This window comes from Trichosurus vulpecula, chromosome 5 (assembly GCF_011100635.1).
Source record: "Trichosurus vulpecula isolate mTriVul1 chromosome 5, mTriVul1.pri, whole genome shotgun sequence".
Taxonomy (NCBI): domain Eukaryota; kingdom Metazoa; phylum Chordata; class Mammalia; order Diprotodontia; family Phalangeridae; genus Trichosurus; species Trichosurus vulpecula.
Genome location: NC_050577.1, coordinates 223,635,796 through 223,653,192, shown reverse-complemented (window position 1 = coordinate 223,653,192; position 17,397 = coordinate 223,635,796). Strand labels below are relative to the sequence as shown.

Below are 17,397 nucleotides of genomic sequence, written 5' to 3'. Positions count from 1 at the left end.
GATCATAACAACTCTGCTTTATAAATTAAAAATAAAACAAATTAAAGCGACACGGCAGGTATTGTGGTACTTGTGTTTTTGTTTTTTTTCCCATTAAAAACATATACCACTAAACTTTGTAAATCAAAAAAAAACACAGTAAACAAAACAATAAAAATACATATAGTCAGTAGAAAAACTGAAAAAAGGTATACCAATCTGTACCTATGAAGTATAATAATCTTTATACCAGAACATTGACTCTGTAAACCCCCTCCCAGATTAGCTGAGGGTGGGGGTAAGGAGAGGAGGGTGCTTTAAATGACGACATACTGGAGGAGCCTGAAGCAGACCATTAAATCCATTGGGATTGGGGGCTTAATCTCGTTTCCATCCAGGCGAAGGTAGCGGAGGCGGGGTCCATCGCTGAGGGAATCACGCATTCCTGCCAAAGCAGGGGTGGCTGGACACATCACTGAACCATTAACACCTGTACAGGTGAGAACAGTATGAGCACTCTTGGGTTTGAGTCCATAAACACACATGTCCCCCCACTCCCCCACACACACCAATTCACTTTTCTCCAAAAATACAAGATAACCATCCATATGGCTTTAGAACACTTATTCTAGGTAAAAAAGTTCTTAATTTGAGGTCTGTGAACTTATTAATATTTTGATAACTGGATTTCAGTATAATATTGATAGGTTCACAGGTAGGTCTTCAATGAAGGAACAAATAACTAGCAAAGTAGCCTTGGTTCCCATCTTTTACGGTTTTTTCTTCCATATAAAGCAAGTAAATGATCACCATAATTAACACTTAATTACAACTTTATGACTTTTAACTCATTTCACTCCCATAATTTTATTTTAAAAAGTCCACTACTTACCTGGGAGATGAGTAGTATGAGTCTTATTTTGTCCCATTTTATAGATGAGAAAAAATGAGACAGAGAGGTTATACACACAGCTTTCATCTATCAATGGCAGAATTTAATTCATCCCATTCCAACACCAAGCTCAGTCCTTTATGCACCATACTATACTGCTTCTCAAGAAATATTTGGTGAATGAATGAGTAATAGAGTTACAAAGTCAGGCTAGCTGAGGAGAAAATGCTTAAAGATTAGGGAGGGGAATGTGATTTCACTGGTGACAGGAATTCCCTCTACCAATGTAGACCGGTACCTCCTAATCCTAGAGAGTCACCTAGAGCAGTGAAAGGTTAATCCCAGGTCACATAGTCAGTATATAGCAGACATTTCTTCCCCCACTTCAAACCCTGGTCTCTAACCATGATATCACACTACCCCAAGGAGATTACTTTACAAGTATGCCTATATGCAAATCAATATTATAATAATAATATTTCATTTAATCAATGCTTTTAATTAAAAAATCATGAAAAAATTAATCAAGAAAAGCCTGAATCCCATCATTTTAGTATTTTTAATTGAAAAGTTTACTCTTGCCAAAAATTAAATTGGAATAACCCCAATCACAAAATATTTCTTCAGCTTTATGAGGCATTTAGGATGAAAGAAAATATGAAAATTTCACAGATCAGTGACCATGCTGGATGCCTACTTAAGCAAACATTTCTAGTCTTACCAGAGATAAAACAAAGAATAGTTTCACCAGCTGAACAAAACTAAAGTTTTGAGTCTGTGGGAAAGCCCATTTCTTAACCTCCAACAAACCCAACTCAAATTGCTGAATTTTTCATGGAAAGAACACTGTACTTGAAGTCAGGAGATGTGGGTTTGGGATCTGGTTCTAACATTTACAAACCTGTGCAACTTTAAGGAAATCACCTAGCCTCTCTGAACCTCAATTTCACCTAGTTATGATATGGAGAAATGTAATTTTGATCCTTAACTCTAGTTAGAGAAAGATACTCCAACTCACATACCTGAAATTCCCTTCCTCCTCATCTCCTCTGTATCCCTGGATTCTCCAGAATGACAGATCTTCCTCAACTTAGAGATTCTGAGATTCTCTGCAGCAGCTACTGTATTAGGTATTAGATTTCAATGCAGCAGAGCAGCTAGGAGACAGAGTGGATAGACTACCAGTCCTGGAGTCAAGAGGAGCTGATTTCAAATCCAGTGTCAGATGTTTGCTAGCTATGTGACCCTGGACAAGTCACTTAACCCCCCATTGCCTCAAAAAAAAAAAAAGGATTCCAGTGAAGGACTACCTGCTTAGATTTAATCGAAGTCCACAGGTAGTTAATTATTGATAATGCTGCTGACCTACTTATCTACCTACCTACCCCATAAGGGTTATTTAAGGAACTACGAGATGTGAAGGATTTTACAAACCCAAAATGGGGATCCAAGTGCCATTTGTTATTTCTATTATTATTCTATGATGATTTTCTAAAAGGTAACTTATGTTAACTTTACACACAGAGCACAGCCCTCTGATACATTAACCTTCTATTTTTTTAATTATTTACACATATCAAACATCTGTGATACCAGAGGATATGCCATATTTTCTCAAAGTATAGAAGGTATATAAATCCTCTTGGTTTATACCCCTGTCCCTCATTCTCTGCTTTTACTCTACTTATGCCCTTAACAGAAGGCATATAAGAATGTAACTTAACTAGGTACTAGAATTACTACCCTCAACACATGCAGGGCCAGGCCTGGTCTGGTGCAGAATTATTAATGTAAAGGAATTTGTCTTTAGAGTTTTTAGCATCCTCATTCCCTATATTGCCTACCTAGCAGCATACGTTCTTCATCTGTTTCTCAGAAAGTCCTTATAATTTTATATTTTGACCACGTCCTTTCTCCCTTCAGGGAAAAAAAGAATCAAAATAAACATTTTTTAAAGTAAAAAAGGAAGACTTTGATTTATTCACACTGAATAAGGCAGAGTAATATAGTTGGTTATGTGCTGGACATGAAGTCAGAAAAACCTGGGTTCAAATCCTATCTCAGACATTTACTAGTTGTCTAGTTGTATGACTCCTAAGCAAGTTTGCATCTCTGGGCCTCAGTTCTGTCACCTATAAAATGAGGGGGCAGAGCTTGATGACCTCTAACATGCTTCCCAGGAGGCAGTAGGGGGATTTCCTTAAAGTCAAACTACTTATTAAATGCTCTAGATTCTCTCTCTCTCTCTCTCTCTCTCTCTCTCTCTCTCTCTCTCTCTCTCTCTCTCTCTCTCTCTCCCCCCTCTCTTTCTCCATCTACCTATATATTTTGTCTACTTCTCTCCATATATTTTTCCTCACCAATCATATGTGAACTCCTTGAAGACAAATGATAATTAATTTTTGTCCTTTTGTCTCTGGTATCTACCTAGCATATACCCAGTCCCATTAGTATTCAGTTGTTTTTTAGTCATATCTGACTCTTTGTGACCCCATTTGGGATTTTCCTCTCAAGGATACTGGACTGATTTGCCACTTCCTTCTCTAGCTCATTTTACAGGTGAGCAAACTGAGACAAACAGTGTTTAGTGACTTGCCCAGAGTCACACAGCTAGTAAGTATCTAAGGCCAGATTTCAACTAGGAAAGATGAGTCTTCCCGACTCCACGCCAGGAGCTCTATCCACTGTTCCACCTAGCTACCCAGTATAATGTACAGTGCTTAGCAAATGCTTGTTTAGTGGAATTGGTTTGAAATACTAAGATACTGGGAAAACTAAATTAAAGATGCCTTTGCCCTCAATAATGTTTAATTCTAAAATTATATTATTTAGAAAGTTTCTCCCATACCTATTCATATTACTATCTCTGCTTGAGTAACATCCCTGAACAGGAGTCTATCTAGCCTCAGGAATTCAGAGCCAGAAGCATTCAGATTGGGACCAATATGGCAGACAGTCTACGGTCCCAAAGGAGAAGGCTTCCCCTTTGTTAGTTTATAGGAATAGACCCTTCAAATTCCAGTTCAGATGTTAGAACTTGATTGGTCATAAAGATAGCATTAAAATGAGCGGTTAAATACTCATAGGCATAAGTTCAAGAAAATATGCTGGGCACTTAGGAATCAGAATCAGAAATTTTCTTCAATGAGCAATGAAAACAACTCTGTTTCCATGATGATCGCTTCACACACACACACACACACACACAGCACATGCAAGCACACAATTATTCACTTTTAGATTGTCTATATTTCCCCTTCTCTGAATCTTCCTTCCTCTCCCCTCTCATAGAGCTGACCCTTATAACAATCATTAAAAAAAGAGAATGCAAACAGAAACAAAATCGTCAAAACTAATCCACACATCAAAAAAAGAGGTTACATACAAGGTTCCACACCTGCTGACCTCCAGCCCCAAAGAATGGTATGTGTGGGGGGTAAGTGGATAAGTTTCACTTACTTCTGATTCTGTTATGATCGAGATGGAGATGCTCAAGGTGAGCACTGATTCGTGGAACTTTGGTGAGTCGATTGTGAGACAACTGTAGATCTAGAATTGAAGAGACATCAAAACCGCTGGTGGGGAGGCCTGCATCTGATAATTTGTTATAATTGAGCCTCAGGAAAGCCACCTTGGGGATCACGTTGAAATAATTTTCCGGTATCCCCTCGATGGAATTGTTGTCCAAAAATAGTTGCATTGTATTGGCGGGTAACCGGGGTGGCATGTTCCTGAGGGCATTTTGGGCCATGTTGAGTTGAACGAGGTTCTTAAGGCCTTTGAAGGTGTCTCTTTGGAAAGCATTGTCCAAAAGTTTGTTATGTTGAAGATCAAGGAGGGTCAGATTCTCCAAGTTGCTGAAGGTCCCTTGAGGAATCCTAGAGACCTTGTTCCTTGCTAGCTGCAACTGTTCTAAACTTCTGGGAAGCGGGGCAGGCACCTCCTCCAACTCATTATCTTCCAGAAATAAGAAAAGCAGCCTCTTGAGTTGGCTCAAGGCCCCTCGCTCAATGCCATAGTTAGTGATTTTGTTTTTGTTGAGATTTATCCATCGCAGTTGGGTGGCATTCACAAAAGGCTTCTCAGGAATGGTTTTTATCAGGTTGTTTTCCAGATAAAGATACCATATTCTTGAAGGGATGGAGGGGATTTCCTTCAGGCCTCTGTTTTCACAGTATAAAGCATTAGGGAAACTGGGAGGACAGAAACATTCTGGAGGACAATCAAAAGAGAGCGCAGTCCAGTCATCTGGATGGGTAACCTCATAGACCTGCCTTGCAATTCGAGTACATGCAGTGTTGGCTACAAGTAAAACCAAGATGACAAAGTAGACTGTGGCTGCCATCGGATCCCCTAGAATAAGGGAAAGGAACCATTAGCTGGATTTCACTATCAATTTTCATCTTTAACACACATTATTCTTTGTATAGCCCTTTATGTCCAGACTTATGATTTTGTCAGCGTAGGGAACTCCTGATGAGGTCCAGGGATTCCCCTACCAATTCACATCATCATCTATGGTGCAAATTATAGTCTTAGAAAGTCATCTCTGGTCATTGAGTGGCTTAGTGATTTTCCCACAGTTGCAAAGCCAGAATATTCCAGAGACAGAATTTTAACTCAGATTTCCTTTTCTCAGAGTCAGGCTCCTACCTGTGACTTCATGTTGACTCTCCTGCTCATCACTAGGTCACTGTAAACACTAGTTTGGAAAATTAACTTGGGGAGGGGGATCAATGAGGCCCAAGCAATCTCTCAGGATTTCTTTGAGTGCTCCCTGTATATGTGAGGCACTCTGTCAGCCTAGGAGGTGCAGTATCAATTTTGGAATAAATGTAGAGTAAATTCTGGTATCTGCTTTCTGATCATAAGTCCCTGACTACAGAACAAACATAGAAATAAATAAATGAATGAACAAATAAATGGTTGAATGAATAACTAAACAAACAAATAAATGAATAAATAAATACATTTTTTTAATTTAAAAAAAGTGGAGCAATAGTAGGCAGATTATAGTACCTGGATGGCTTTTCCATCCCGAATCATTTATTATCACATCAGTTAACCTGAAAAAAGTAGTGAGAATACAAAAGCCCAATGAAATGATCTTTTGATAACCTGAGGCAAGGGCTTATGTCCTTGCAAGATAGATGGGCATATGTTTTCACTTTTGCTACTAAATGAAGAGAACATCTGGTGGAGATTTTTTTCCAAGCTCTTTTCGCCTTCAACCAAAAAGAGAGAAAGATCAAAGCAAGTTTTCGCAGCTGGTGGTTAAAGCCAGGTTCTGAAAACCTGGGGTAAACCGTTAATTAATTGGCTGCTCTCCTTCCCAATGTTAGTTTTTCTCTTGGGGGGCGGGAGGTGGGTGTGGAATAAGGGTTGGAGGATGGAGGATGGAGGATGAAGGGGAGAAACCCAGCATGCCCTGTACTTTTGCAACTTCAAAATCAAGGTGGACATCAAGGATATTTAAAGAAGAAAATGTACTAATGAGCTTTCACATATTTGTTTAAAGTACAGGGTGTATCTAGGCACGGTAATTTTCTCACTGATGAGAAATACACACCCGATTTGGCTTCCTTTTGAACTACTAGCTTAAAATGCAAAATTTCCAATTTGGTCAAAGATAAAAGTATCATAGAGAATGAGCAAAAAATAAGTAAGAAAAAAATTTAAACTTGGAGTTGACATTAAAAAGAATAAATATATTCTGACTCGCAAGATATAGGCAAGTGCCGTGGACCCAGAAGGGAAATGGGAAAAACAGCAGTCTTTTAGCAAAGGAACTTTTCCTGGTATACTTAAAAAAGGGAAAAATAGATCTGAGTGATTGCCTTTGGAAAAAATCTAAAATCAGTCCCAGGGATCGAATTTGCGGTTTATTCATTGAAAGAGGCAGAAAGTGGGGGTAAGGCTGGTTTCAGAGATGTCAGCCTTCCCAACTGCTGAATGTTGCTTTGGGCAGCTTTCCAGTAAAGCAAAATCCACCACTTTTAGGGGGGACAGGGGAACCTCAATTTTCTGATGCTGTTGTCCCATCTGTGATGGACCCAAGCCTCTGAGCATTAACTATAAACTTAAAAACACAAAAAAATAATTTACCTTGCTATCCAGGAATCTAGTGCGGAGTCCTGGGTCTGAGTCTGAAGGCTGTTAAAAAAATCAGTTTTAAATCAATGATGATCTTTGGGTGGAAGCAATTGATTTTGATTTCTCTCCTCTGAGATTTTTGTTACAGGAGTCAACAAGCTCACTCTGACCTCATCCCATGTACACCTTATTATCTATTGTTTCCAGTGTATCAGAATTTCAGAAGACAGCCTACCTCAGCTTTCTTGGACCTTCTTCTCCCTTTTTTATTGGTCACTGCTTTTTGACTGTAATAGTTCCACTCGGTTCCACACTGTCGTTTTATGAATCCAGCCTAATATATGTGCAGAAGTGTCTCCAATTTTAACCCCTGCTACCACAACAACACCTCTATACCTAACCAGCATAGAAGAAGGGCATTCTGATTTGAATTTCAAGAATTACACTTCCAAGCAAATTTTTTTCAGTAGCCACAGTTTAGAAGAGGCTATAACAGGAAAAAAAAATAGATCTCATGGAGACAGGTAACAGATGATAGCTCTGATTTTGAATTGAAACACACAGAGATAATGATTGAAACAATTTTATCTCTATAGAACCATTTTTTAAATTGATCGCAAAGAATAAACAATCAATGCCCTGTGTCTATATAGAAATCTTTTGCTTGATTCCAAAACAAAACAGTTACATGGTCAGTTGTTTAAAATTTTCTTTAACATTATTAGTAAAATTAACAAATTATACATTATATATGCCTTATTTTTCATGCTTTAATAACTGAGGATTCACTAGCCATTATGTTGTCACCAAACACAGTTATATTACTAGCTTCATACAAATGATTATAAGATCTATACTGTGCATTTGATTTGAGACCATTATTAAACCACGATTGATTTTTTTCTCATTAGTGTGAAACATAAGTTTTTCATTAAATTCGTGATTTATGGGAGAGTTTGCCGAGTTTCTTTTTGCTCCTTTTCCCCTTTCCAGTACTAGTCTTTGATAAAGTCATTCATTCATTCATCAGCTATCTATTAATAACCTGCCACATAGAAGGCACTGTGCTGGGAGACAGAAAGGCAATATTGAGTATTTTTTAAAGCTCTGCCCTCAAATGACTTACATTTTGCTGACTCAAGATTACTGACATAAGCAACACATGTCCTCATCAAAATTTATTGGAATCATCATCAGGATTTTCAGGGAGAAGCAGCTTTGTTGATTTAATTGTATCTATTTTTTTTCTGATCAAATATCCCACATGTACGCATTCAGAATAAAATTCAATGATAATTTGAACTTGATATCGGGAATTTTTTAATAAAAATTTGGACTCTTTAAAAGTGGAAAGACCACTTTTAGGGGTTGCAGGTTTCTAAGTCATTGGAGATCAGAGGATGACTGGTCTATTGAAATGCAGATTCAATTTGGGTGGCGGGTTGGATCACTGAGGTCACTTTCAATTCCAAAAATGGTTTGATTCTGTGATTCCACGGAGCAGTGATTTTAGGACAATTGCATCCGTCCACCCCCCTTTTCCTCATGCCTTATCATAAACAAGGAATGGCATATGTTTTCAAGTTAAGGTGTTTTGGTAATTTCAAAGCTCTTCCAGAGGTTGCCTCTTGCCAGACCTTACCTGTGATGGTTACAGAATCACTGAATTAAATGTCACCATATCCCCTTCTCATTATACTGGGTCTTGATAAATCAGTTGTGAAATTTAAAATCTTGTTATGGTAGGAGTTTTTAACCTGGAATCTTAAATAGTTTTATACATGCACACATATGCACACACACATGCACACACATATATAATAGATATGATTGTTACATTATATCTACGTGTATATACATATAGAGAGATAGATAGATAGATGAGGGATAGCTTTTTCTTTGCAAGGGAGATCATTTGGAATGACACAGTAGTGTTGGGACAGCTAGGTGGCAAAATGGATAGAGGGCTGGGCTTGGAGTCAAGAAGATTCATCTTCCTGATTTCAATTCCAGTTTCAGACACTAGAGGTGTGACACTAGTTATGTCACTTAACTCTGTTTGCCTCAGTTTCCTCATCTATAAAATGAGCTGGAGAAGTGAATGGCAAACCACTTCGGTAACTCTGCCAAGAAAACTCCAAATGGGGTCATGAAGAGTTGAACATGACTTAAAGAACTGAATAAAAACAAAAACAGCTGTAATTATGTGTGTGCAATGAATCCATTTTGATACCCTGCTTCTGTCTATATATCTATATATTGATTATGTCTAAAATGTAGGAGTTTTTAACCTGCTTTTGTGTCCTGGACTCCTTTAGAAGTCTGAGAAAGCCTATGAGCCCCTTCACAGAACAATGCTTTTTTAATTTATAAAAATTAAATTCATAGGATTGTAAAGGAAGGAAATTATATTGAAATACAGTTCTAAATATAGGTATAGATCTATGTGTATATAGTTATATAAATATGTAAAACTGTATTTCAATATATATTGATAGATATGTATAGATATATATTTTATATATTACTGCATTTCAATATAATTTCCTTTATAATCCTATGAATTTTATTTTTATAAATTTTAAAACATTATTCTGAGGAGGGGTCTATGGGTTTCCCCAGACTACTAAAGGAGTCCAGGACACAAAAAATAGGCATAAAAGGGGAGGGGCGGCTAGATGGCACAGTGGATAGAGCACCAGACCTGGAGTCAGGAGGACCTGAGCTCAAATACAGCCTCAGATACTTGACATTTACTAGTCAAGTCACTTAACTCAGATTGCCTGGCTAAAACAAAGCAAAAATAATAAAAAAAAAGAGGTTTAAAAAAAACCCTGCATTAGGGTGATAAGTAGAACCCAAAGGAAGTATAAGGAATGTGCTCTCCCTCCAACCCCAACACTTAATAGCCCGTTTTCCCTACAGTCTTTTGGATTCATCATTCAACTCTCTGCACCTTTCATTTCTTTTTCTCTGGAGCTCAGAAAGTGACTGTGTGGCATCGTGTTAGAAATGGAAGATAAGAACACCAAACCCATTTTGACACCCTGTTTTTGTTCCCACTTCAACCCAGGGGAAGCACCATCGCCATTAGGTAATAGGGAGAAAGCTACAAATACCTTAATCTCATGTTGCAAACAACCATAAAAATATAGTGAAAAACTTTTGTTTTGTTTTGTTTTTGTCCTTCACTGTACTTTGCCAAGTCTGGCTGTCGTGGTTTCCAGAGTGCCAGTGGGCAAATGTTTTGTTCAATGTTATAAAATTCCTCTGTGGGTCATCCCCTTCCTCCTTCATTTGTGAGCCTCTGGAGAACGATGAACTTCCTCAATCCATTCAAACTAGTCAAAAGAACTTTCACTCAATAAAATGAAGCTGATAGGGAAGGACTTCTGACTCATCCATGCTGTTGTAAGAATTAATGAGGTCCATTTGCCCACTTGTCCCATCCTTGCTTGTAGCACATGTTTCAGGACTCGGAACACGAGACAAGTGCAGAATGTAGAAGACTGTGTGGTATCATAGGAAGAGCACTAGCTTTGGAGTCAAAGCTCAAATTCCATCTCTGATAGTTTCTACCTGGGGGACGCCATAACTCTTGGAACCAGAGGACTGTTGAGTTTCCTTCCCAGCTATATATTTGTGACTGTTGATATAGCAAAGTCTAAGTGTTCTCTTTGAACCCGGGATAATGTCAGAACTATTCCTGTTGCCTCAGAACCCTATAAATTGTTTAACAAAAATTCTTAGCTATAGTCCCCTAGTCATTGGAATTTTCCCATCATCGTAGCTAAGTCATTGAAAAAATTTGAATCTGACATCTTTTAGCTATCCCTTATTTACTTTCTGTGCCCTCTTTCCTGCTTTTAGCCTGGTTTCCCCTTCAATTTTCCATTGCACTTTTCTTGACCATTCCCAAGGGATTAGTTACATCATATCTTACCTCTTTCCAATAAGTCACCATTGTTTAATAGAAATAGAACTGTATCCATAGTGTAGAAACCTGGGTTGGAGTCCTGATGGTGCTGGGACAAGTCCCTTAATCTGTTGGATCCTCACCTACATATTAATAATAGTATCATTATTATTATTAATAATGGCAGTACTATATCTACTTCATAGAATACTTACATGGAATATACCTTCTTTTCTATTTGTTTATTTATTTTTAGTTTTCAACATTCAATTCCATAAGTTTTAATTTTCTTCTGCTCCCTCTGTGCCTCCCTCCCCAAGAGGACATGAAACCTGATATGGGCTCTACACAAACATTCCTATTAAACACATTTTTACCTTAGTCATGTTGCATAGAAGACTTATAATGAATGGGATAAACCACAAGAAAGAAAAAAAAAAACAAAAGAGAAAATAGTCCACTTCTCTCTGCATTCTGACTCCATAGTTCTTTCTCTGAATGTGGATGTCATCTTCCATCATGAGTTCTTTGGAAATGTTTTAGGTTCTTGTGTTCTGAGAAGGGCTAAGTCTATCAAAATCAGTACTTGCACACTTTGGCTATTACTGTGTATAATGTTCTGCTCAATTCACTCAGCATCATTTCAAATAAGTCTTTCCAGGTTTTTTTTTTTCCTGAAGTCCACCTATTCATCATTTCTTTATAGCACAATAGTATTCCATTACATTCATATACCACAACTTGTTCAGCCATTCCCTGATTGGTGGGCATCCCTTTGATTTCCAGTTCTTGGCCACCACAAAAAGAACTGCTATAAATATTTTTGTACATGTGTGTCCTTTTCCCATTTTTATGATCTTTTTGGGATAAAGCCCTAGAGGCAGGATTGCTGGGTCAAAGGCTTTGTACATTTTTATAGCCCTTTGGGCATAGTTCCAAATTGTTCTCCAGAATGGTTGGATCAGCTCACAGTTCCACCAACAATGAATTAGTGTTCCAACTTTCCCACATCTTCTCCAACATTTATCATTTTCCTATTTTGTCATGTTAGTCAATGTGATAGGTGTGATGTGGTACCTCAGAATTGTTTTGATTTGCATCTCTAATCCATAGTGATTTACAGCTGGAATGTCCTTTCTAAGCCTGAAAATCCTATATGTTAGTGTCTGAATTTTACAGAAAGGGTGATGCTTAATTCAAAGTGCATTTCTAATAATTGAAATCCAATCACTCTGCTGTATTACCACAAACATAACCACTGAATCAAAGAATTAGGATGGAGGGACAATGAGACTTTTTTCCAGGTGAAGAGGTTTATTTGGAACTCCATCAAATCAAAAAGGATCTTATCTCTCAATATAAAGTTCACCACACCCAAGTAAAATAGGAGAGATTTTTTCCTTTAACTGTACTGTGAAAATCCCATTTGCTCCTGTATTTATCAAATATTTGTTCAGTAATGTAAGGGAAATTTGGAGAGCCCACTCAATTTTTTGTTTTTATTGTTGTTGCTATGTGACATCTATGGCCTGTATGTCACTCAATTTCTCTTTTCTTCAAGTGTATTAACTAAGAGGTCTGGGCTATCTTATTTTCACACAGGAATTTTTCTAGAGATAATAATTTAGCTAATGAAGTTGCCTTTTAGTTTGAGATCATAGAATCAGTAGGTTTTTCTTTTTCAACAAAATGCATTTATTATGCAACTACTGTATATTTAGAATTTTGCTAGGTACAAAGAGAAAATTAGTTATATTTTCAAGAAAACATAATCCCTGAACTCAAGGAGCCTGTAGTATCTCATAAATAGGAAAACAACTTGCTCTGAGCACAGTCAATTAGTATAATTGAAATGTTTATGGAAGTTTTAGTCAGTCGAATGCAGTGTGAAGAAAGGACTGATGGATTTGTAATCAGGAGCTTTAGGTTGGAATCCTGGTTTTTCCATGGGCAGCTAGGTGGTGCAGTGGATAGATTGCTGGCCCTGGAGTCAGGAAGACTCATATCTTTGCCAAGAAAACCCCAAATAGGGTCACAAAGAGTGGGACATGATGGGAAAAAAGACTGAATAAGCATAATAACCTGGCTCTGTCACTGCTACCTGTGTGACTTTTGACAAATCATTTCATCTACTTGGTCAGATTCCTCATCTGTAAAACAGAGGGTTTGGATTTGATAACCTTAAATAGGTCTCTCTTCTATTTCTAACTCCATGACCCATCACAAAGGCACTGTTTTACATGACTTTAGTACTACCATACATGCATTTTAGAGTTTCTAAGTACAATTTGATAATGAGATACTAGCTGGGTTGAATGATTTCTAAAGATACATGGTCTTTGTATACCCCAATAAAAATGCAGAACCTGGAACTTAATAGGAACCCAAATAAACCTCATTGTTCGATTGATTTTGATACTGCCATGACACTAATTTCCATTTATAAGGCATTTTCTTTCTTTTCTATTCTTTTTTTAAATTTTGCATCACCTATATCTCTCACTGTATTCATCTCTATCTCTTCTCAGAGAGCTAGCTCTTAAAGAATTCTTTTAAAAATAGGAAGAAAGTAATTCAAGAAAACTAGCAACCATATAATAAACAATCTGATATAATATGAAAGATTCCACATTCATTGTCCCTCCCAATCCGCCCAACCCAACTCTTTCCCCTTTCTCCCAAGACATCTTTCAGAGGAGTAGGAAAGGTATCTTTCTCATATTCCTTCCTTGTGACCAAGCTGAGTCATCATAATTTTACTGTATTCAGTTTCAATTGTTTTGTTGTGTGGTTTGTCTTTCCATTTATGTCATTATAGTTGTTGAGTATATTGTATTCGTGTTTCTGCCCCCTTTATTATTTGTCGGTTCATATTAGGCTTCCCATTCTTCATTGAATTCATCAAACTCACTGTCCTTGTGACATAGTAATATTTCACTACTTTTATAGTTCACAATGTTTTAGTCTGAATCAATAAGCACCTACTTTGTTTCCAGTTTTTGTTTAGTTTTTGCTACTACAAGACTGTTGCTATGAATATTTTGTTGTATATGGAATCTTCATTTTTGTCATTCATCTACCTGGCATAAATGCCTAGCAACAAGATCTATGAGTCAAAAAGCATGGGCATGATGGTTGTTTTATTTGCATAGTTCCAAATTGCTTTCCTGGATGGTTGTGCTAATTCTCATCTCTGCCAGCAATGCATTAGTGTGCCTATCTTTTCACAACACCTCCAGCATCAATGATTCCCAAATTTTATCATCTTAACTGATTTTATGGATATAAAGTAAGACCTCAAGGTTGTTCTGACTTGTGGTTTTCTTGTTATTAGTGACTAGGAGCATTTGTTTATATGCTTGCTAAATCATTTACAATTATTCCTCTGAGAATTGTTCATATTTTTTGACTTCTTGCTTGTCAAAGACTTACTTGTCATGGGACATTTTCAAAAGAGGAGAAGCAGATGACATGGTCATTCTGTTTATGGTACTCATTGTCACCTTTGACCTGCTAACAAGGGCCAGATGCTTGTTAGATATCCATCAAAACAACTCATGGGGACTGGCATGAGGTTAACTCTTTTGAGTCCATACAGTACATGCTGCTGTCATTTCTCTCTTGGCATTATAGGGCTGAAGAATTTTCAGTGGAGTCATTTCTTATATATGTATACACACACACACACATATATATACATATGTGTGTATATGTATGTATATATATATATACATATACATACATACATATATATATATATATATATATATATATATATATATATATAGTGTTATTACAAGTGTACAACTTTAGGAATGATCACATTTGTCCACATTTCCTTTTTTAAAAAATGTGGATTAAGAAAATGGAAAATTTAACATGTTTAAGGAGGGGAATTTTCCCCTCAAATCTAACACTTCAGCATAACTTTTCCACCTATCTTCCCACGAATTTTATTCTTTTAAATTACTTCCAGAGAAAAAATTCAATGTCAAGGATATTGTGCTATATATACTTTGTATTAACTTATCTGTGCCCATGGTATAATCCATGACAATCTTCTGGATGGGCAAGGATCATTTTATTTTGTCTTCCTATCTCTAGTTTCTAGTACAGTGCCTTTCACATAGGAAGAGCAGGGTGGGGATATCATTTGTTGAATTGAATAGACCTGATTTTCTGTTATCTTAGAAGGCATACCGAATTCATTGTTCAATCATTCCTTAAAGGAAATTCTTCATGGCTAACTTAGATCCCTCACATTGCAAATGTTGCATTCAACATCTGCTTCTTTTTGTTCTAATCTCAGCAAAAATGGAGACCATCTGGTTTTCATCCTCCATAGGAAACCCCTGAGTTGATTTCATATCTAAAGTTATTAAGTGTCTCCTCCCTCCTCACCAAGTTAAGTCAGAGTAGGACCTTCCCTTATAGTTCTTGACTTCTAATTAGCCTGTCATCTTTGTGGTTCTATTCAGAAGCCCTTTTTAGGTTTCCCAGATCCTTCTTTCAATGAAGACAACAACAATTGTCAGAATGAGCTAGGCAGAAACTTCCTTTTGCTTCTGAATGAGCACAATGGATAGTCATCCAGAGACAACTGGTATGATGGAAAGAGCTTCCAGTTTGGAGTCAGTGGAGTCAAAGGACCTGAGTGTGCATCCCAAAGAGTGGTGTGTGTGTGTGTGTGTGTGTGTGTGTGTATAACAGAGAGACACAGAGACAAAGGTGGACAGAGAAACAGAGAGACATTGAGACAGAGACAAAGAAAAAAAGAGAAAGACAGAGAACAGGAGAGAGACAAAGAAAGAGAAAGAGATACAGAGAGAGTGAAACTGAGAGAAACAGAGACAAAGAGAGAGAAAGAAAAAGAGAGAGACAGAGAGAGAGAGACAGAGAGAAAGGGAAACAGACAAAGAAACAGAAACACAAAGAGAGACAGCGACAGAAAGAAACAGAGGCAGAGACAGAGACAGGGACAGAGACAGAGAGAGACTTCTTTGGGCAGAGTTAACTTCTACTTCCTGGACTTCATTTTCATAATCATCTAACATGAGAGGATTGGCCTAGATGCCCTCTATAGCCCTTCCAGTTCTAAGCCTGTGATTCAATGACACTTTGGATACTTTTGAGCCAATAAACTTGTATTTTACCTAAGATGGTCCTGATATGCTTGGTTGTTGAAGTTTGTATTGCTGTCTTCTTCATAAAGCAGCTTATTTAGCCTTTACATTCAGTTTGAGAACTTAATGCTCCCACAGACATTTTTGTACAGGGACATGTTATCAAATGCATTAATTCATCTTGGTCATTGAGGAGAGAGGATGAAATATCCTTCCCTCTACTCAGTAGAGAGATGGGGAACTACACGTGTGGAATATTATATTGTATTGTCAGACATGGTTGCCGTTGGGTAGATTTTGCTTAACTTTTTTCATAGATACAGTGAAGTTTCTTTTTGGAAGGGGGGAGCCAAGAAATTGAGAAAAAGACATGGTGTAGGTGTCAAAATCATCAATAAAACTTTTAAATTAGAAAACCCTTATTATCATTTTAATCTTTGAGAATTATAATGTATTCTTTCTTAAGTATAATTTTCTTAATTATACCACTTTGCCTGTTTTTTTTTTAAATCAGAAGACTTGAGTTCAAATATCAGCTTCATCATCTCCATTATATTGTACTTGTGTGACCGTGGGTAATTCACTTAACTTCTCTGATATCAGTATCTTCATCTGTAAAATAAAGTATTTGATTGAGACGACTTCTAAGGTCCCTTCTAGCTCTAAATCCATGGCCTTATGAAATAGTTGGATGGTTCTTTTTATCCTTGGGTGAGGAGAATCAGACAGAGAGAGAGAAAGAGAGGGAGAGGGAGAGAGAGACAGAGAGAGAGAGAGAGAGAGAGTGAGAGTTAGGGAGAGAGAGAGAGAGAGAGAGAGAGGGACAGAGAGAGAGGCAGAGAGACAGAGGGAGAGGCAGAGACAGAGAGACAGAAACAGGCAGAGAGAAAGAGTCAGAGACAGAGAGAGAGAGAGAGAGAGAGAGAGAGAGAGAGAGAGAGAAACCAAGACAGAAAGAGAGATACAAAGATAGACAGAGACAGAGAGTCATAGACAGAGACAGACAGAAAGACAGAGAATATGAGAGACAGGAAGGTGAGAGAAGCATGAGAGAAAGACAGAGACAGACAGAGAGACATACAGACACAGAGAAATAGAGAGAGACCGAGAGAGACAGATTCAGAGAGAGAGGGGAGAGAAAGAGAGAGATGGAGACAGAGACAGGGACAAACAGAGAGGGAGGAAGACAGATGACAGAGAGAGAGACAGACAGAGACAGAGACACACATGGTGGAGAGATAGAAAAAGAGAGACACAAACAGAGAAAGAAGCACATAATAAGAGTTGGTTCTCTATTTTCTCTTAAAGCTAACATTGCATTTAAAAATACCAGCATTATAGATGCTTTCTTACCAATAACCCCTACATAATATATTCCCCATTAGGATGTGAGG

General features: G+C 37.5%; 1 protein-coding gene across 1 annotated transcript; it reads right to left on the bottom strand.

The window, feature by feature from the left end:
- Window positions 1-296: 296 nt before the first annotated feature.
- KERA (keratocan) lies at window positions 297-6,995 on the bottom strand. The gene is made up of 3 exons (XM_036761760.1): window positions 6,977-6,995; window positions 4,331-5,224; window positions 297-469 (listed from the first exon to the last, which is right to left on the bottom strand). Exons 2-3 carry the CDS (start codon window positions 5,214-5,216, stop codon window positions 297-299), a joined length of 1,059 nt encoding a protein of 352 aa, XP_036617655.1. The 5' UTR covers window positions 5,217-5,224; window positions 6,977-6,995.
- Window positions 6,996-17,397: the final 10,402 nt, after the last annotated feature.